General features: G+C 42.0%; 1 protein-coding gene across 1 annotated transcript in view; it reads right to left on the bottom strand.

Annotated features, from left to right (window-relative positions):
• LNX1 (ligand of numb-protein X 1, E3 ubiquitin protein ligase) overlaps positions 1-21706 on the bottom strand; it is a 143823-nt gene extending 122117 nt beyond the window's left edge. Inside the window, exon 1 of the mRNA XM_006898091.1 lies at positions 21615-21706. Coding sequence (XP_006898153.1) covers positions 21615-21706 — 92 coding nt within the window. The remainder of the gene's footprint in view (positions 1-21614) is intronic.
• Positions 21707-22072: the final 366 nt, after the last annotated feature.

The following is a 22072-nucleotide window of genomic DNA, read 5'->3' as shown; positions in this document are numbered from 1 at the left end:
CTCATTGCTGTCGAGTCCATACTGACTCTAGCAGCCTTTCAGAGATTGACAATCACACAGTAGGGGGTTGCTTACTTTGTACATTGGAACAGCTGCTGGATTCAAATCATGTGCTTTTGGGTCAACTGCACAACTCCTTCCCCACTAGGCTACCAGAGCTCCCTCTACAAAGATTACAGGGTAGGAAACCCTAGGGGGTAGCTCTACTGTGACTTAAAGGGCTGCTTGAAGCTAGAATTAGAACATACTTTGGGGAGAAGAGAGACTTAGCAGTTTGTAGGAAGCTGATCTATTTAGTCATTGTTATTTTCCCCCAAAAAAGAATTCATAATTCATAACTATTTTATTGCAGTTTCTACTATTCATTTGTCAGAAACATTTAGGATCACTGAACATTTCTGAATCCATAAGAGACAAGAACACTAACAGGGCTGAGACGATGAATTGTGCCAATTAAGCTCAGTGGAGAAAAGTCGGAATTGAAACTGGACCACTTAACACTTAGCAATAACCTTAAAACCTGTATGCTTACCAAGAGTCATAGAAAATGGACCAAGAAATGTGAGAGCATGCAGACTCGCTAAGAAAAAAGAGGCAGATGCTGAAATACTAATAATGTGAAAACCCTTAAGATGCTAAATTCTTTTAAAAAGGCGTCTTTGTAACGAGCATAGATAAGCGAGCTTTTGAAATGTGTAAACTTATGTGGATAAGTTTGGACAGAAGAATAGGTAAAGGAATAGTTGGCAAACGTGAGTATGTATAAATAAGCTGCTCCAGATGACACACCTCCTTGGGGAATGAAGGAATTTGACTAATATGCTTACTGAACAATGGTACAGTAAAAATGACTAATTATTTCTGAAAAATTACCTTGCCCTCGAGGGGAATGTTGGGAGATTGGAAAACGGCCAACAATGTGTGATCCTGATGCAGAAGGAAAAGAGAGAGAAAGGTAGTGGAAAAGGACTAAATGCAAATGATGGTATAAAAAACCCCCAAAACTGTGGAATAAAATTAAACCCAAACCCCAAAACCCATCTTGTTAGGCTGATTCTGACTTAGGGTGACCCCCCACACACACACACACTGTGTTTCTAATTCTGCAAATTTTCATGGGCGTAGACTTTCCCATCTTTCTTCCTCAAAGGGGCTGTTCATTCTAGCCCTTGTCCCTTCAGTTAATGGGCTGCCCAGCACAGAACTCACTATACCGACAGACTCCTAGGAATAAATATTGTTGTTGTTGTTGCTGCTGTGTGCCATCCAGTCTGAGCTGACTCCTAGGGGACCATCAGGTGGGTTTTCAGATGCTGTAATTGCACAGGAGACTGCCCATCTTTCTCCCACGAAGCAGCTGACAGATTTGAACCTTTGAGATTGCTGCACAGATTCTTACCAGTAGACCACCAGAGCTCCCCAGAGTATTAGACAGGTCAAGTTGAGAATGTTCAACGAACTAGGGATGAATAAGCAAAGGTCAATTTGCATTTAAATGACCAGAGACAAGCTTCTGAGATTATTTTGTAGATTATTAAAAGAGTTGTCACTGTAGTTAGGAATATGAAGTGACAAAAGGTATAAATAAGTACAGTGTTTGGAGAGAGATTTTCTTTTCACAAATAGTAAAATCTAGCTAGTTTCAAAGAGGGGTTCAGCAGGCACAACCATGCCAAACAACAGTGACATTGAACCCAGTTGTGAGGAGGTGTTGAAGAGGGTGTTGTAACAACCTGCCATCATAGTAATCTGAATGGACACACAAACGGATGGCTCTGGAGGGTGAAGGTCAGGAATTTACTGATGACGTTCAGATAAGTATGTGTTTTAGAGTCTCTAAATTAGCTCCTGCCTCATGTCAATCCTAAAGTCAATAGAATTGGACCATTAAAATCTATAGGGGATTCATTGGGTGATTTTGGGAAAGTAGATTGCCAGGTCTTTCTTCCTAGGCTCTCTTAGACTGAAAGTTTCATTAAAATCTATTCAGCATCAGAACAACACTCCAGCCTCCACTGACCAACAGGTGGTGGCTGCAGAGGAGGTGCAACTGCTGCGAAACACATCTTGGTCTTGCATGTGGAAGGGTGAACGTTCTCCCACTGAATGATTCTCCTCCACCTCCTTTATGATGAATCCAGACATAAAGCAGAAATAGCAGGAACATTCACTGATTATGCCCCACTGCCAACTCCTTGTATATAGAAAACATTCTTTACTCATAGGAATCCTGTGCTATAAGAGTCATATCTACTTTTCGATGAGGAAATGAAGATACAGAGGGGGGTCAAGGCCACACAATAAGTCATATACATAGTAAGTCATATACTCTACAAAGTGTCACATGTGGCGTTTACAAACAGGACAAATACACTATATCCCCAGTAGACAATTTATCAGAATACCCTCAAGACTCACTTCTTAGCTTCTTTCTGGTTTCGGCTCAAATGCTAATTTCTCAGAGGTCTTTTTATGGAAAATTACATCTCAATGCTCTGTCTACATAGTTCATACCTCTTATTTCCACACTGTCTGCTATATATCTCCTTGCTTACTGTTCACTCACTGAAATATCAGTCGACAGCAGTATGTTCTGACCCTGGCCTGTGATAACTCACTCACTCACTGCCGTCAAGTTGGTTTTGACTCATAGCTGACCCTCCACTGGGTTTCTGAGGTTGTAAATTGCATTACCAGTCTTTGGCCTCAAGAGTGGATTGGAAGCACCAGTAAAGTGTGACTTAAGTGAGCAGTACAATTCTGCATTGACTCTGCCCTCGGAGCTCCTTACATGCCCTGGTTGTCGTGTGCTGTAGAGTCAGGACCCAGTCATAGCTCACTTTCCAGTGCATTTTCCAAGGCTGTAAATCACACAGAAGCACAATGCCCATCTTTCCCCTGAGGAGCAGCTGGTGAGTTTGAACCACCTGCCTTTGGGTTGGCAATGCAGCAACTCCTTACCCACTAGGCCACTGGAGCTCCCTCCTAAAAAGATTACAGCACAGAAACTGTAAAGGACAGTTCTATTCAGTCATAAAGAGCTTCCAGATAGATGTTGTTGTTATGGGCTGTTGAGTCATCTGCACCTCTCTAAAGCCTGCTCTGTCCTGAGCCAGTCTCATTGACTCCCACACACCCACCCCCATTGCCCTAAGTCACTGTATCAATCCACATCGTCCAGGGTCTTCCTCTTCTTCACTGTCCCTCTACCTTTCCAAGCATGATATCCTTCTCCAAGGGACAGTCCCTCCTGGCCACATGCCCAAAGTATGTGAGATGGAGCTTCAAAATCCTACCCTCCTAGGAGAAACTTGGTTTCATCCTCTCCAAGACAGATCTATTTGTTTTCTTGGTCCATGGTATGTTCAAGATTCTTCTCCAGCACCACAACACAAAGGAAACAATTCTTCTTCTGTCATCCTTAGTCACTGTCCAGCTCTCTGATGCATAGCAAGTAATTATGAAGACTACAAACTGGATCAGGTGCACCTTAGTCTCTAGACTGACACTGTTGCTCTTCTGGACTCTGGAGAGGTTCCTGACAGCACATTTACCTAATGCAATTTGTCTTTTGATTTCCTGACTGCTGGTGCCAAGAATGTTGACTGTGGAGCTGAGCAAGCTGTAACTATTAACAACCTCAATCTCTTCTCCATCCATCATGGTGCTGCCAGTTGGCCCAGTGGGGAGAATCTTTGTCTTCTTGAGTTGAGCTTCAATTCATATTGAAAACTCCAGTCCTTGACCTTCGGCAGAAAGTGCTTTGGTTTCTTCTCAGTTTCAGCAAGCAAGGCTGTATCATCTGCATAATGTAGGTTGTTGATGATAAGTCTTCCTCCAATCCTGATGCCACATTTCTCATCATAGAGCCCAGTCTCCCAGATAATCTGTTCTGCATATAGTTTTTCAATAGATACTTCAGTTAAAATTCTTACAGTATTGAACATTTTCTTCTTACCTATTAAACTTTTAATTCATCTACCAATAGGTTCCCTAGTTTGAAAAATCATACAAAACATACAGTGGAGTGCTATACAACACCGAAAAAGCAAAAACAGACTCATGAAACACGACAAAATGGGTGAGTGCAGAGGGCATAATGCTGAGTGAAATAAGTAGTCACAAAAGAGCAAAAACTGTGTAATATCACTGCTACAAAAAGGCTAGACCAAGGTTTACAAACAGAGAAAATCAGTCTATTATGGTGTCCAGGGAGAACAGGAGGAGAGTAGAAACAAATAGATTGACATGAACACTTATTGGGATGGGTGAAGGGAAGGGCAATGTGGAATGAATGAACAGTCAGACATTGTGTGTATTGTAATTGGTGTCTTGGAGCAGATTGTGTGTGAATGATTAATTGGGAAAAAACCCCAATATGGTTTTAAATTTTTATTCACATCACAATTAAAAACCAAACCAAACTGATCCATAATAGAGGATAAGAACTTCCAAGAAATGATAAATGCCTCTGCTGGATATTTTCAAGAATGTTAATTTACTTCCACAATCCATTTGTTTGCGGTTGGACATTTGCACTGTTTCCGTATACTTCCACCAGATAAAGTACCTCCAGCTTTCTAGATTGCACTATTTTTATTAATAGACATTCCTTGCCCTCCTTAAATGTTAAATAAATGTTAAACAAACAAGAAATGTGAAGGAGAACCAAATCATCAGGGGAACTAGATGAAATTTGAAGCAGGTCACCACGCCTCCAACCAGCTCTATCAGCTGCACTGAGAACGTACGAGGAGCTAGGGGAGCATATGGTTGAAGAAACTAATAGGAAAGTGAAAAATCAATTCATCACCCTGCTGTTTTCTTTAAGTGGCACTAAGCAATGAAGGGGGAATTGAAAACATCAACTTGACCACATTTCCCACAGAATAATGGAAATTGTCTGCTACTTTTCTAAGTACAGAGACATTGCCTGAAATATAGGGAACACTTGTTTTTCCTGGTTTTCTCCACTCTCCTGTGAACTGCTTTTGACCCCAGACATCTTTCCTATCTAGTTGCCATTTGCATTTTTTAATTCCCTGAAGTGAACTCTAAGTGTCTGTGGGTTTTTGTCACTGAACAAACACCTTCTGGGAGTTTAATAATTCTATTTTGATGTTATTCATTTGCTCATTGCAATACAGATTTAGGAACTGACTCATAGTTGACCCTCCAGCGGGTTTTCAGAAGCTGTAAATTGCACAGGAAGAGACTGCCCATCTTTGCCCTGAGGAATGGGACTCATAGATTCAAACCACCAGAGATTTGGCCCTTGGATTAGTATTGCATCCACCTTAAGGCTACGGCACCAGAGTTCCCTAGTGATAGAAAAGGCAGTATAATTCCCTGACCAGCTGAATTGGCCTGCTCAGCCCCAACGAGACCAAAAGAAGTTGCTCAAAGGAAGTCTCTGAGGCAGGAGACATCAGCACCATTGTCTCTGTGGCTTTCTGGTAAGGAGTTGTGCTGCCAACCTGAAGGAATATAGTTTGAATCCACCAGCTGCTCTGGAAGAGAAAGAAGGGCAATCTCCTCCATCTGTGTGATTTACTTCCTCTGAAAACCCGCTGGAGGGCCAGCTAGGAGTCAGTTCTGACTTGATGGTACACAACAACATCATCAACAATAATGTCCATTTGCCAAGCTTTATTATTGTCATATGGCCCTAGAATCCATTAGTATCTTTTTTATTTTTATTTTTTTATCCCTAAAGAGAAAAAAGCTCATTCTGGTGGCCTAGTGGCAAGAAGCTGCCCCGCAGTTCAGAAAGCACATGGTTCGAGGCCACTCCTGTGCGATTAACTGTCACTGAAAACTCGCAGCAGTGTCAGCTATGGGCCGGTTGTGACTCTATAGTACACAACAACAACAATAACAATTCAACCCATAACAAGTAGTAAAGATGGAAATGTAAAATTAGTTCATGATCAGTAATATCCATGTGCCAACGCTGTCCTGGGCAGCATTCCCATGGTCTCTGTTAGCCCTCATAGTTTAACTCCAAAAAAGCTGCTATCATGATTACCACAAGTTAAGCAAATTGTCCCAAAACATACACCGAACAAGTGCCAGAGCCACCGTCTGTTCAAGTCTAGAGTCCATGATCATAATCGTAAGACTGCAGGCCCTGTATCCATCGAGTCTAGAGTCCATGATCATAATTGATAGACTACATGCCCTGTGTCCATCGAGTCTAGAGTCCATGATCATAATCGTAAGACTGCAGGCCCTGTATCCATCGAGTCTATAGTCCATAATCATAATTGATAGACTACATGCCCTGTGTCCATTGTATGGCACCGTTAGACCCACGTTGCTGTGGGTGCTGTTGAGTAGACTCTGCCTGAAGCGACCTTATGAACAACAGATCTGCACCCCGCCCTACCTGTATCATCCTCACCATCACTGCTATACTTGACTCACAGAGACTGGTAACTTGAAGTAGTTACTGAGAAAGGTAAAAGACTATATAGCCTTTAGTGTGGCTAACACCTGAATGTGAAGAAAAGGAAAATTCTAATGACTGGACCACTAAACAACATCATTGCAAATGGAGAAAAAACAATAGAAGTTGTGAATGATTTCATTCTGCTTGTTCTAACAACCAACATGCATGGAGTCAGGAGAGATGATAGATAGATAGATAGATAGATAGATGACAGATAGATAGATAGATAGATAGATAGATAGATAGATAGATAGATAGATAGACAGAAAATACAGTGATCAAATGCATTGCAAAAGACTTTTCAAGATTTAAAAAGACAAGATAACACTCTGATGACTAAGAAGCATTTAGCAAACCATGATCTTTTTAATCATATCACATGCATGTAAAAGTTAGTGACAAAGATTGACACATTTAAAGAGTGGTGTAAGCAAAGGAATACACTGTGGACTGTCAGAGAACAAACAAATCTATTTTAGAAAAAAGAAAAACAGAGTGTTCCCTAGAAATGAGCATGGTGAAACTTGGACTCTCTTACTTTGGGCATGTCATCAATAAGAACAACAAAAAAGACAGCCTTCTTGGTAAGGTGGAGATCTGCTTTAAGGTGGGAGAACTGACACTTAGCTGAGCCTAAGAGTAATCAATGCCACTTTAAGGACTAAGGCACACCTGATCCAAGCCATGGCATTTTCAATTGCTTTATTCTCAGGAGAAAATTGGACAATGACTAAAGAAGACTGAAGAATTGATGCCTTTGAATTATGGTGCTGGCAAAGAATGTGGATATACCATAGACTACCAAATGAATGAACAAATCTGTCTCGGAAGAAGTGTAGCCAGAGTGCTTTTTGGGAGCAAGGATGGTGAAGCTTTGTCATTTTAAAACTTTAAAGAATCTGTTAGCAGGAGAGGACAGTCCTTGGATAAGGACATTATGCTTAGAAAAGAGGCTTGGTGAAGGAGAGAAAGACCTTTCAGGAGACAGATTAAGACAGTGACTATAACTATAGACTTAAACACAGCAGAGATGTGAGTGTGGTGCAGGACCGAACAGTGTCTCAGTCAGAGCCACTATGAGCTGCAGCCAACTCAACAGTACCCAACAACAGCAAGTGACTAGCCAAAGCTGCAGAGCTGGTAAATGATGAAGTAATATTTGAAGACTGCAGAGGCTAAAGCTTGCCCTTGTTTCATTTTCTGGTTCTGCCCTGCCTCTGGACTCCATCCTTTGTCACTAGGCCTCATGAAAACCTTGGAATGCCATGTTCTAAGGAGAAATTTTGTTACTGTCAAATGGCCTCAGGTTCCATTTATGCAAAGCGTGCAAGGAATCCCTGTAACACCGGCCTCTGAGTGTGCCTGAGTACCTGGTTCCATCAGAGGGCAAGGACCCTCAACCATAATCAACGCCATGCATGGCTGTATGCATGATTGCATCACATCTGTGCCGTGATGTTGCCTGAAGCTATTAGCTTACAATTTTAATAAGTAGCTTCCATTTGATTGTTTCTGGAGGACACATTAAAATAACGAGTGCATTAATATTGTTTCAGGAGGAGAAAAAAAATCATCTGACTTATTCAAGGTCTCAAAGCCTGCTCTAGGAAGGACTGAGTCATTTGGGTAAATTACAGTGCCCGGGCTGAATCTTTGAAAATGGGGCACAGGGTGTTGGACTGCATCACTTCGAAATTCTCCCTCAGCTCTGACAATCCGTGGTTTTAGGTAGCAGACAGATTAGATGCTGAATCCAGCCTTTTAAAATCAAAGAAGAGAGGAGATGCGGAAGAAAGAAGGAAGTAGCTGAATGTCAGGGTAACAAGAAAAGGGCAGAATGTGAGGAGGGCGGGTGTGGTAAGGAAAGATCTGCTCCCGAAGCACAGCCGCACAGCCGTGTGGGAGGTATGGACCTTATGCACTGGACACGTGTCCGAGGACCCCTGCCCCCACCCCCAGACTTTACTTGAGGCATTCATTCCCCCTTCTCAGCTCAGGAGGGCGCTCTGGTGTCCAAAACCGTACAGAGTTAGGCTGTTAACCCACAGGTGATGCTTCTATGGTAATTCAGAACTGCTGGTAGACTTAGGAGAAAGATGGACAAGCTCCTCTCATGAGATTTACAACTTGGTAAAACCCACTGGAGGGTCAGCTATGAGTTGGTTCCAACTTGCAGGCAATGGGTGAAGGTTTTCTCCAACCAGTGAGCTCCTTTAATGAAGGAGGGAAGAGGGAGACCATGTGACGTCAGCATTTTCTTTTTTTCCTTGGCCACTGCCTACCCACTGTCATCATGGAACAAGTTTAGCTATTTCATCAAGTTGAAGATGTCATCTGTTGTAAGACATATTACTATTTTACACATCCATGAGAAAGACAAACACTGCTAATTATCCTTGTTTGGAATGACTGATTTTAAAATGCAGCCTCCTTTCAGTGATATTGAAAAGTATGTCTTTGAATGGGTGAATTCTTAGAATTAATCTTAATAGCTACTGCTACTGAGGAGCTGATCTTTGGAGGACAACATGCTCAGAAGGGTGGAGGGACAGCTCAGTAGAGGAAAACCTTGGATGAGCTGGATTGACACAGTAACTGGGGCAATGGGGGTAGGTCTGTTGGCATCAGTGTGAAACTGGCTCAAAACAGGGCAGACTTCAGAGCTGCTGTACATAGGGTTGCTGTGGGTCATAGGTGACTCAACAGTACATAACAACAATAACAACAATCTGCTAATATTAATGACCAAATCCATCATTTAAGTATCTAGTGGTGGTGGGTATAGGGAGTTGCACCACTAACAGAAAGGCAGAGCCTCTCTGGTGATTCCAATTCGCCACTGGATCCATTGGGGAAAGATAGGCAATCTCCTCTCATATGATTAATAGGCTTGGAAACCCAATGGAGCATCAATTATGCTTCGGTTCTGACTCAATGTTAATCAAGCACTGGGATATATATGCACCAGAAGTTCCAAAGTGGTTCAAATGTTTAATGCTTACTGAAAATTTGGTTCAAGACCGTCATCCAGAGGTGCCTCAGAAGAAACATTTATCTTTCTGAAAAACCAGCCATTGAAAACTGTATAGAGGACACTTCTACTGACATATTTGGGATCTCTTTGTGTTGAAGGTGACTCAGTGGGACTTGAATCCATGCAGTTTAAAAGCTGTTGTTGTTATTATGTGTCATCGAGTCATCCACGACTCATAGTGACCCTGTGTACAATAAACAGCTCTGAAGCCTGATGCATGATGTTCTTCTCCAAGGACCAGTCTCTGTTGACTACGTGCCCAATGTATGTGAGATGAAGCTTCAAAATTCTGCTGTATACAAACTTATTCAGTACTCACAACAACCTGTGAGGCATTTGGTATTATCCTATTTTAGGGCTGAGAAAAGCTCACGAAAGCTAATAAATTTGGTAGCAAGTGAACACAAACAAACCTGGATCAACATGACTCCAGAGCTTGTGTTTATTACACCATCTAACCTACTAGTGGTGGGCTGAATAATTGTGGTCCTCGGAATGGCAAGTGGCCTTATTTGTTGTTATGGGGACCCTAGACTCTCCCACTCTAACTCTTGTGGGTTGAGCTGCAAGGAGAGGTGGGAAAGGGGTCACAGACACACCTTTGGCTCACTGAGAATCAAGAAGTTCTGGCTGAGGATGAGAGAATTAAACCCAGGAGATGTGGGTTTACAGAGGTACCAGAATTGCTAGAGCTGGTTCTATAGCGAAACATAAGACAATGGGGGTGGGGCGATGGTAGTGGGAGGAGAAATCAGAAAGAAAGAGAGGTGAGGTTGGTGCTTCAGTGCTCACCCTGGAGGCAGGGTTACTGTGAAACTGGTACTTCCATTATAAGCTTTCCAGAATGCCTAGACTCTTCCAAGATCCTAAAAAGAAATAGAACTGTGTATTCAGAATTTTATTTTCTTCCTTAATGACATCTTGAATTTTATATGTCTAAAGCTGTGGTGCTGGAGAAGAGTATTGAGAGTACCATGGACTGCTAGGAAAACAAATAGATTCACCCTGGAAAGGGTTAAACTGGGTGGCTCCTTGGAAGAAAGGCTCCATCTTACATACTTTGGATATGTTGTAAGGAGGGACATCATGCTGGGGAGGGTGGAGGGACAGTGCAGGAGGGGAAGACCCTCTATGAGGTGGATTGATTCAGTGACTGGGGTAATAGGGATGGGTGTGTCAGAGACAGTGGGATTGTCACAGGACAGAGCAGAGTTTAGGGCTGTTGTACATAGGGTTGCTAAGAGTTGCAAGCGACTCGAAGGCACAACAACAACAACAACAAAGGTTACAAACTTGGATGCTTCTCGGTCCCTCTCTTGGTGTTTAAGAAGGTAGATGAAGTGAAGAGAGGAAGGGCCCCAGAGAAAGATGGCAGGAAGCTGGCAGAGTGGAGGACCCCCATGGACCACATTGAATAAAAGACGATGGTTCCAAAGGAAGAGAGTGACTCAGGGAAGAGGATGCCTCTTCTCTGGCCCAGGAGTTTTATTTGGCCAGCAGAAGCAGGCCATTTCCTCTCGCATTCCTTCCAAGTGTAGCTCCACAGGCTGCCAGTCAAAAAGATTCCCCTATTTAGTTTGAGGCGCATATGTCTCAACACCATTGAGTGCTCAGTTGACTTCCTCGAACAGTCATCTCCAAAGGCGACACAATCCAGGAGGAGTGTGGGAAGACTATTAGAGAGAACCCTCCACTAACTTTGCTTCTTATCCTTTAAGGACGGCTTTTGTGTACATTCCTGGGTAGATTGTAATAGAACTTCAGGTACCATTTTTTCCTTTCCTTTAATAATGTTATTTTTTTTGCATATAATTTACAGCAGATATATGAGTTTAGCAGTATATGTCTTATTTATAAGTGTACACATGAACACATGAGAATCTGAACTAATTTTCAAATTAACATAGATTTACTATAAAAAAATGGGAGATTATTCCCTTAGGAATAAAGGAAATAGAATTATTACTTCATTAATGAACTAGAATTATTACCCTATTCTAGTTAAGTTCTCCACTATAAAATGTCTAGAAAATAAGGTTATAAGTAATAATCATCTTGGTTAAAATGATTAAACTAATGAAGATTTTTTAGTGTTTAGATCCAGTTTTCCTTCTTTACATTTGCTTCAATGTGGATAATTTTTTCTTTTTAAGTTACTCATCCAGTATTTGGAGCTTGGCCAGAACTACACTCTTCCAAGTTTATTTCCAGAATTCTGTTTTGGTGGAATGTAAAGAAGAGAACAGGAAAAGGGAAGAAGAGATTAAGCAGCCAGTTGCAATGTTCAACTTACTTTTCAATGATTCAAACAAACACTAAGAAGAAAAGTTACATGTCCACGTGGAACATTTGACTGAACTGATATTTGATACTAAGGAATGATGGCCCTTGGTGCGATCGTGGTGGCAAAGTTCCATTTTTCATCCTTTAGAGACAAATATCAAAGTATTTGAAAATGAAATGGTTTTGTGATTCTGTGATTTGTCTCAAAACAATTCAAGGGGATAGATATAGAAATGAAACCAGATTTGCCATAAATTGATAACTGTGGAAGATGAATACTGGATAAAAGGAGGCTCATACTGTTCTCTTTACTTTCGTGTGATTTGAAATTTTCAATTACAGCAAAAAGAAGCAGCAGAAACTAAGCAGACTGAACACGGAGCACTCAGGAGGCTCTCTGAGGTCTTGGAAATGTCTATTTCCCTTCTTCTCCAGGTGACACACAGTCACGTGACTCAGAACAAGGCAGCAACAGCCTGCCAAGGACAGGAAAGACATCTTCAAAGTCCAGATTTTACACTTTAGACCTGACAGTGAACAAACAGTTTGAGACTGGAGCTGCTTTGCTGCTAGCCAAATGGAATTTTCTGATTCTCAAGGAGGAAACAGAATCACCAATAAAACAGAACCAAAAGGTTCTTGGGACATCAAAGAATCATTACAAAGCAACATTTCAGTGAGTTAAGTGCAAATGAATCTGGAACATACGGCTACAATTTCCTTAAAATATACAAGTTGAAAATTGGAGGACAAATGTCCAGTTAAACACGAGTGGAACTGATATGCTTCAAAAGACATCGAGAGTCATTGAGCCCCAAAGAGCTCTGCATTGCTCCTCTGAACTGGAATGTATTCCTTCTCAGAATACTTTTTTCATTCACTCACTCCATATCCTCTGTTACTCTACCTTCCCTTCCTGATTTCAATCCAAAATTGTGTTGAAATTCTTTAAAAACAAGAAAAAAAAAAGGAAAAACCCAGCAATCAGTCATTTCCCCTTCAGTTTTGATGGAAAAAACCCCCTTCAAATTCTTTTAGACTCAATTTAGAAAATACTTACTGGCAATTTCATAAAGTTCACCCTGTTGGTTTAAACTCCCACAATGTTGGAAGCCGTTGTTAGCACATAAAAATGAAGTGAACAGGAAGAAGATGATGAAGCAATCCCACTGCTGTCCTCTCACATGCTTTACTCCTTGACTCCTTAAGTAAAACAATAATAATAAAAAAAGAACCCAAAAGTCTACACAGGCTTGGAGTCCTGGGTGGTGCAAATGGGGAACACACTTGCTGTTAACCAAAATGCTGGAGATTTGATACCACCCAGAGGCACCAGAGAAAGAGGGCCTCGTGACACACTTCCCAAATATCAGTCACCGAGAGGACTATGTTGAACAACCTCACCCTGACACATGTGGGGTCACCTTCTCAGAGTCAACTCAACGGTACCTCAATTGGCTGCTAGCTAGATGTCTTTGTAGGAACCTCCATTCAGTACAATTCATAATGAACACTGGTGTACATATCTCCATTTGTGCCTCAGTTCTCATGAACATTGGTGTACAAGTATCCGTTTGTGCCTCAGTTCTTATGAACATTGATATACAACTCTCTGTGCTTCAGTTCTCATTTTCTCAGGGTGTATTCCAAGCAGTGGGATATCTGGGTTATATGGAATTTCTATGCTCAGCTTTCTGAGGAAGTGCCAAGCTGCATTCCAGAGGGTCTGAGCAGAGGTGTACTGATGGGTGAGGGGGCAGGGAGGGAATCATAGGGTCACACAATTTGATGAGTAGAGGGAGGAGTGGGTAAAGGAAATGGGAAAGATCCGGTGTGAAAAGCAATGTAAGCATACTTGATAAGTAATCCAGTATAAAATAAAAATGTTATTGTTTTTTTAAATCCAACTAATTGCCTTTGAGTTGGAACTCATAGCTGACCTTCCAGTGTGTCTTTGGAGGCTGTAAGTTGCATGAGAGGAGGTTGCCCATCTTCCTTCCTTAGAGACATGGATGGATTTCAATCACCAGACAGGCACTGCTTTTGGGTTAACAGAACAACTCGCTGTGGGCCAGGCCACCAGAGCTCCCACTTAGCACAAAGCTTCTAGAGACATGCTTCCCAGGTTATGCAGCCCATGGCCCAATACTTGGCTCAAGTCATTGAGAGATGTAAAGGAACTGCTAAACTTCAACCGAGACCTGTTACTGCTCTTAGTTGTCACGTGTATAGCAGGACCAAACATTACCTAGTCCTGTGCCATCTTCCTGGTTATTAGTATGTTTGAGTCTATTGTTTGACCATTTTCTCATCCAAATCATAGAGAGTTTCTTTCCTTTTTAGAGATCCTCTACTTAAAAGATTCTTACCACTGGGCCGATTGGTAGCATCATGATGGATGGTGAAGAGATAGAGATTGTTGACAGCTTCAGTTTGCTTGGCTCCATAATCAACACTCTTGGTACCAGCAGCCAGATAATTAAAAGACGAATTGCATTGGGAAAGTCATCTGTCAGAGACCTCTCCAAAGTACTGAAGAGCAATGATGTCAGTCTGGAGACTAAGGTGCGCCTGATACAGGAAATGGTCTTTGCAATTACTTGCTATGCATCAGAAAGCTGGACAATGACTAAGGATGATAGAAGGAGAATTGATGCCTTTGGGTTGTGGTGCTGGAGAAAAGTATTGAATATATGGACTGCTAGGAGAACAAACAAGTTTGTCTTAGAGAGTGCTGCTCCTTGGAGGCAAGGATTCTGAAGCTTCGTCTGACATACTTTGGACATGTTGCAAGGTGGGATCATTCCTTGGAGAGGGACATGGAGGAGAGGAAGGAGAGGGATGGTGGAGGGACAGCACAGGAGAAGAAGACCCTCAATGGGGTGGATTGATTCATGACTGATGTAATGGGGGTAAGTGTGTCAGAGACAATAAGATTGGCACAGGGTTTAGGACTGTTGTCTATAGGGTCATTATGAGTTGCAGGCAAATTGATGGGACATAGCAACAACAACTACTTATACAAACACAATGTCCTTTTCTAGGGATTGGCCTAGTAGTTGAATACATTGTAAACTTGTGAAAAACAAAAAAAAATCTCCTCACATTGGGACTACTAGACTTCATCATGACAAATGAAGAAGTTGAAGCTGTCAATTATTCCATTCTCCTGGCATGGACAATCGCCATCCCTGGAAACAGTAGTAGAGGAATCAAACAAAAGAGGTATGGAGCTGCCAAAGACCTTCTAATAGTGTTAAAACGTAAAACTGTCTCTTGGATGGTTATGAGGCACTTGACTCAAGTCATAGTCTTTTCAATTGTCCCATATGCATATGAAAGGCATATAATAAGGAAGGGGAGACAGGAAAGAATGATGCATTCAAATTGTGTGGTTGGCAAAGGATCCTGACTAGGACTGCTAAGGGAACAAAAGCCGCCTTAGAAGAAACACAGTCAAAATGTTCATCAATGGTGAGGCTTTGCCTCCCTTACACTGGTCTTCAGGAAAGGCCAAGGGTTGCCCTTGAGCAAGAGACGGGGGGGACTGATGAGCCAGGATCAAGGTTTAAGGAGGGATAAATTGTTACCTGTAAATCTAGAATACTGGGGAAGGGAGGGAAGTGTGCAACAATGAATGAATGAAAATCTAACCTTTCTGTAAATGTTCCAGAATACCTAATTGGCCCTGGTTAAGGCTCTTCTTGGCTACTGAGTGCAAAGGCGAAAATTCTCGCTGTGCGAAGACTGTGTCATTTGTCAGAGGCGAGTTTTTGCAGGTGGGTTGGAGAAAGTATTGCAAACCTCTGACTTCTGGGACTGACTGCACTCCCCGGGAAGGACACACACAGGGCGGATTCCGAGCTCTGGCTGCTTTTGGCAGTTTCTCCAGTAGACTTTATCCCTCCACAATCTTCAATGATTTAAATTGTGAAATCAGAATCACTCATTTTAATTTCCTGACTGCAAAACTCCAGTGGGAATAAGCCTTCCCCGCTTAGAACTACCATCTCTACGGGAGTCGGGGAATAAAGTATAATTTTTCTCTCCAGTTTCTGGCATAAACGCTGTTCACAGTGATTCTACTTACAAACCAGAACTATTTATTGGGGTGCAAACTAGAAAGAGAGTGAGTGTTTCCTGACTTCTAGAGAAGATTCATTCACAGTGCCAGTTTCAAGGACTGGTCACCCTCCAGGGGCCATGCCTTGTTTTCTGTTTGATCACTTCATTGCTAAAATCAAGGACAGTCATTTACATTGAAAGGCAGGGCCCCAAAGGATACAGAGCACTGTCAAACTTTACACTGTATGAGTTAGTCCCGGCACCCACCAGGACATGAGGCTTTAAAAAGAAAAACTATCTCCAAGGGTGACGTTGCCATCAAGTCCACCATGACTCAAGAAGACTCTATAAACAACAGATCTAAACCTGGCCCTATCTTGCACCACCCCCGTGACCTCTGACATGCTTAAGTCCATTGCAGCAGGCACTGTGTCAATTCATCTTGGAGGTCTTCCCCTCTTTTACTGACCCTCCACCTTTCCCAGCATGATATCTTTTTTTCCAAGGACTAGCCCCTCCTGACAATATGCCTAAGGGTGATGTTGTTGCTGTTGTTATCTGCCAATGAGTATGACTGGTGACTCTGTGGGCAACAGACCTGAACCCTGTCCTATCCTGCACTAGTATCTTCATTATCTCTGGCATACTTGAGCCCAGTACTGCACTGGGTCAATCCATCTGGTTGAAGGCCTTACTCTCTTTTGCTGACTTTCCTTCTTTCCCAACATGATGTCCCATTCTAAGGAATACTCCTTTCTAGCAACATGCCCAAAGTATATGAGATGAAACTTCACTATCCTTGCTTCTAAGGAACACTCTGATTGCATCTTCTTCAAGATATATCTGCTTATTTTGGCAGTTCATGGGATATGCAGTGGATACTCTTTTCAAACATCACAGCTTAAAGGCATCAGTTTTTCTTCTGTCATCCTAATTCATTGTCCAGCTCTCAGACACAGAGCAAGTAATGAAAAAGATCATAGCTTGAATCAGGTGCACCTTAGTCTTCAAACTGACATCATTGCTCCTTAGTACTTTAAAGAGGTCCGTGACAACAGACTTTCCAAATGTAATAGATTTTGTTTTTTTTTTTTTATTTTTTTCTTGTTTTTTTTTTTAAATAAAATTTTTATTTTATACTTGGGTATTTACAAAGTCCATACACATTGTTTTTCACACTGGACCTTTCCCATTTCTTTTATCCACCTGGGTTAATTTCTTCATTTCTAAAGGTGTCGATTATGTATCTAAACAAAATGAAGTTGTTGACAATTTCAGTATTTTCTCCATCTATCATGATGTTGTTGACTTTCAGCCCAGTGAAGACTCCTGTATTCATTATCTTTAGCTGTAACTCATATTGAAGGCTGTGATCCTTGATCTTCTTCAGCAGCAAGTGTTTCAAGTCCTCCTCACTTTCAACAAACAAAGTTGTGTCAGCTACCTACCACAGACTGTACCTCAGTCTTCCTCTGCTCTTAATGCCACAGACCAGCTTCTTGAATTATTTGCTCAGCATACAGTTTGAATAGGTATGGCATGAGGATACACCCCTGGTGCACACCTTTCTTGATTTTAAAGCATGCAGTTTCCCCCATGCTCTGTTCAGACAGCAGCTTCTTGGTCGAGGTATAGGCTTTGTATGAGCATAATTACATGTTCTGAGATTCCCACTCTTCTCAATGTTAGACACAATTTGTTACGATCCACATAGTCAAAAAAGACTTTGCACGTAGTCAATAAAGCCCAAATAGACATTCTTCTGGTATTCTCTGCTTTCAGCAAGGATCCATCTGACATCAGCAATGATATCCCTGGTGCCACAGCCTCTTCTAAACCCAGCTTGGACTTCTGGTAGTTCTCTATCAATAGATCATTCGAGCCATTTTTGGACAATCCTTAGCAATCCATGGGTGACAAGAACTAGAAATTTGAAAGCTGGAAGAGAGCTGGACAATGACGAAGGATGTCAGAAAAAGAATATGTGCCTTCAAGTTGTGGTGCTGGAGAAGAGTCTTGAATATACCATGGACTGCCAAGAAAACAAATCAGTCTGTCTCGGAGAAGGTGAAACCATGTCTCCCTGGAGGCTAAGATTTTGAAGCTCTGTCTCACATATTTTGGGCACATGGTCAGGAGACACCGGTCTTTGGAGAAGGACATTATTCTTAGAAGGGAGGACAGACAGCGCAGGAGAAGAAGACCCTGGATGAGATGGATTGATACAGTATCTGGGGCATTGGGGTTGGGGTGTCAGAATTAGTGAGATTAGCTCAGGACAGGGAACAGTTCAGAGCTGCTGTATATAGGTTGCTATGAGTCGCAGGCAACTCAACGGCACATAACAAAAACTATATTGGTTGTTCTTTTTTTTTTTTTCATTTAAACCTCTTGTTAACAAGAACTTGGGGAGGTCCTTTGTATTTAAAAGTCGGTTGTTACTATATTTTGGAGGAACATTATTCTTAGTGGTACAGCCCTCTTCTGTCAATATGCTGTACTGAGGTAACCTGGGGTTGCTGTGATGCTGAACCTTGTGCCAATGGGGAGTCAAATGCCATAAAGATTACCCATGGAGGACAGTGTTTGGTGGAGCTTCCACTTTAACATGTTTGGAAGCAGGAGTGGCATCCACTTCCTAAACAACATGCCTCTGGAAACTCTATGAACTTTGATAAATAATGATAGTTATAGAAAGGCTTCAGGCTTTTTTTCTCATAGGGTCACTATGAGTCGTATTCAACTGGACGCAATCATCATCATCATCAACAACAACAACAACTCTTACCACATCACAGAGTATTAATATTTTCCCTGGGGATTCTGTAAAACTAAACATTTTAAGCAATATAACAAGAGTCACAGTCCTTGTGGAGTGGAAAAACTTCACACACAAGTGTTTTGGAAGAGAGACCTGGACATCTATCGCAAAAAATGACCTAGCTGTTGAAAACATTATAAAGCACAGTTCTACTGGATCCATACAACTAAAGGTCTGGAGCTGAAACCATCCTAGACTGTTGAGATGGGCCTAAAATGCAAAGGAAAAAAAGATATAGATAGAAGAACAGAGAATATAGGAGAGCTATGAGACAACAGAGGCAGAGACAGGAGTGGTACAGCCCCAAGCCAGTGGACATCTGAAGATATCAGAGGCTGAGGGACAAGAAAAGATTGTTCCCTACAGCCTTCACAGGCATAGTGGCCCTGACAGTGCCTTGATTTTAGCCTTCTGGCCTCGGAAACTGTTTGTGCATAAATTTCTGTTATTTAAGTCATCACATTTGTGGTATTTCTTGCAGCAGCCCTAGGAAACAAAAATAGCCACTAACAAGGGTAGCAGATGGGAGAGGAATGCATTGGCACTGGATTTCAGATGCGCCAACTTCAGTGCCCATCAAGAAAAGAGAAGAAGCCTTTTCATAGTCTCAGCCAGCCCTGCCAACAAAAATGTTTCTAGACTGTATTTTTCTACCAAGCCATTGCCCCAGAGAGACTTACTGTTCAGTTTTGAGCTAGACACTTTATCTTTGACTTTTCTTACCTACAATAGACTGAGGTCACTGCTTCTCACAATACTTTTACACATGGGTTAGCAGACATGAAAATTTAGGAAGATGAGAGGGGGAAAAATTTTTTAAAAGCTTCCTGCCCTTATCACTGGATTTCCCCCCTATATTTAAAGTTATCTCCTTCACAACTGCTCCATTAGTCCTTCTCCCATGAGGGGAAAATTCTAAGGAGGGGGAAAAAATCCCTGAATTAAACACACACACACACACACACACACACACACACACACACAAACACCCCCAAAAACCCACAAAAACAAAAACACAGGAAAAGAATAGCTCACAATAAACTAGGGCTAGATAATTCTGAATTGCAAAAGAATCAAACTATCTAATTGCAAAGAGCTTGTTCATTTTTTCTATTCTCTCTTTAGTAAGCACTTATTAAGCATCTTTTCCTGGTCAATGCATCACATGGGCAGTTGTCAACTTTATTTTTCAGTGGCAGTTTTTGTGTCACCGTGATGTTGAAATGGTTTCAGTACAACTTCCAGAAGAAGTTAGACCAAGAAGAAAGGCCTGGCGACCTACTCCTGAAAAATCAGCCAGTGTACGCTTACGACAGCTCAATCCACAACCAATCATGGGAGATGGTGTAGGACTGAGCAGCGTTTTGTTCCCATGTGCCTGGTGTCATCTAACAAAACAACTGCTTAGGCAAGGCACAAACAAGTGATCTTAATCATTCTCTTTGCCATCGAATCAGCACCTACTCATCACTGACCTCCCAGCAGCTTTCAGAGGTGATAAATCACATGGAGATGATTGCTCATTTTTATCCCTTGAAGCAGCAGGTGGATTCAAGCCATCTGCCTTTGGGTTGTCAGCACAATTCCTTACCCACTAGGCCATCAGAGCTTTGGCTAACTATACAATTGGTTATCTAGCTATTTACAAAACACTGCAAATATTGTTAACCCATATCTATTGTGGCATCACTACCTGTTGTTGTTATTGTTAGATGCTGTCAAGTAGATTCCAACTCACAGACAACAGATGGAAATCCTGCCCAATCTTGCAGGATCTGCTGTGTTCAATCAAGCCCATTGTTACAGTCACTGAAGCAATGCCTTGCCTTTTGAGGGTCTACCTCTCGTTTTTTCAGCCCTTTATTTTTCTAAGCATAAGAGCCTTCTTTAGGGTCTAAACCCTCCTGATCACATGCCCAGAGAATGTGAGATGAAGTCACTTTTAAATATGACCAGTCCAACTTTTGTAACCCCAACTCTACAAACTCAATTTAGCCTCCTTGCTTTGGTTTGCCCACGGACTCTAATTTACATAAAGCCAATCTTTGCTGTAACACCTCTGATTAGTAAGGAAAATGACATTTTTTTGGCAAATGCCCCAAATACAGAGGCATACACACTTTTTCTATGATTGGTGGAGATTGTTGATGAGGTCCTTCAACCCTCTTTCAAAGCTTACTGAAGAGAAAGAAAAAAAAAAAGAGCCAGAAAAACATCATGGCAGAGGGTGGAGATATGAGTCATTTCCTCTTATAAATGCACACAGGTCATGTAGGAAAAAGTCGTCATATTTCATAAATTTTTAGTGAAGCATTTTGGAGTGACTTGCCCTGGTGCCTCTGATTTAATTCAAATCAATACTGGTAAAAAAAAAAAAGAAAAGAAAAGAAAAAGAAAAATCACGAAGCAAGTGTGGTAACATGCTCATTTGAAATTTAAATAATAGAGTACTTTCTACTTTTCTGTATGTTAAAAAAAAATCAGTGAAACATAAGAACAAGATGAAACGAAGATCTATTTGTATACATAGGGATCTCTCTCCCTTGCACTGATATGAGTGATGTTCCGGGGCTGTTTATCTCAGTCAAGGGATGCTGCCTGCTTGCAATTTGCATGCCTGCTAGGAGCTGCAGACCTGAGCAAGCAAGCTCGGTTCTTAACTGCTCTTTGGTTCTATTTATGGAAGAGAAGAGACATCGATTGAGAAACGGCTGAGTACAAAAAATTCGGCAATATTGGCAGAAGCAGGACAGAAGAACCGCTCTGATGACATTTGCTGTTCATCACAGGGAGCTAAGCATGCAGCTTTCACTGCTCGCAGGGCATTTCATTCAAATGCATCTTGTGTACATGGAATTTATCCTTCCAAACAGACACACCAGCTGGGAACTGACTCAGGCCCACCCCCAGCATCCAGACTCGCGCACACACACGGGCAGGCACGGTAAGAGCAGACTCACAGTTCTGAGTATAGGAAGTGCAGGTTGCCCACATTGTCAATGTAGTTAGCAGGACTGAGCCAAGGTAAGACCAGTAACAAAAGCGCCTTCATTTTCTGTGCTGGCTGCTGCTCTCCTCCAGGCCACCTTTTCTCGGTCAGCTGCAGGGTCTCCAGCGGGGCCAACTCCTTTAAACAAGCCTTGTCATGTCCCTACAATCAGCAGATGATGTAGAATCTGACAGCCCTGAGGTGAAGCCACGCCCCCGAATCATGGACCTGTAAGAGGATTACCCCCTCTGCTTTTCAGATGGGGAGATGGTAGCATGGAGGGACCCAGCATGGTTGGCAGGAGGCTGGGGACAAGAGCAAGCAGGCTGATGCTGGGGAAGGGACCTGTCTCCTTCCGCAGGATGCGGACTGGTTCTTGGGAAGCAGCTGGTACATTTACATCACTGGTCGGGAGCAGATGGGCTGAGA

This window comes from Elephantulus edwardii, unplaced genomic scaffold, assembly GCF_000299155.1.
Source record: "Elephantulus edwardii isolate Elephantulus edwardi_28Jun2011 unplaced genomic scaffold, EleEdw1.0 scaffold00220, whole genome shotgun sequence".
NCBI classification, from domain to species: Eukaryota; Metazoa; Chordata; class Mammalia; order Macroscelidea; family Macroscelididae; genus Elephantulus; species Elephantulus edwardii.
Note: the sequence above shows the minus strand (reverse complement) of the source record. Positions and strands in the feature narration are given on the sequence as shown.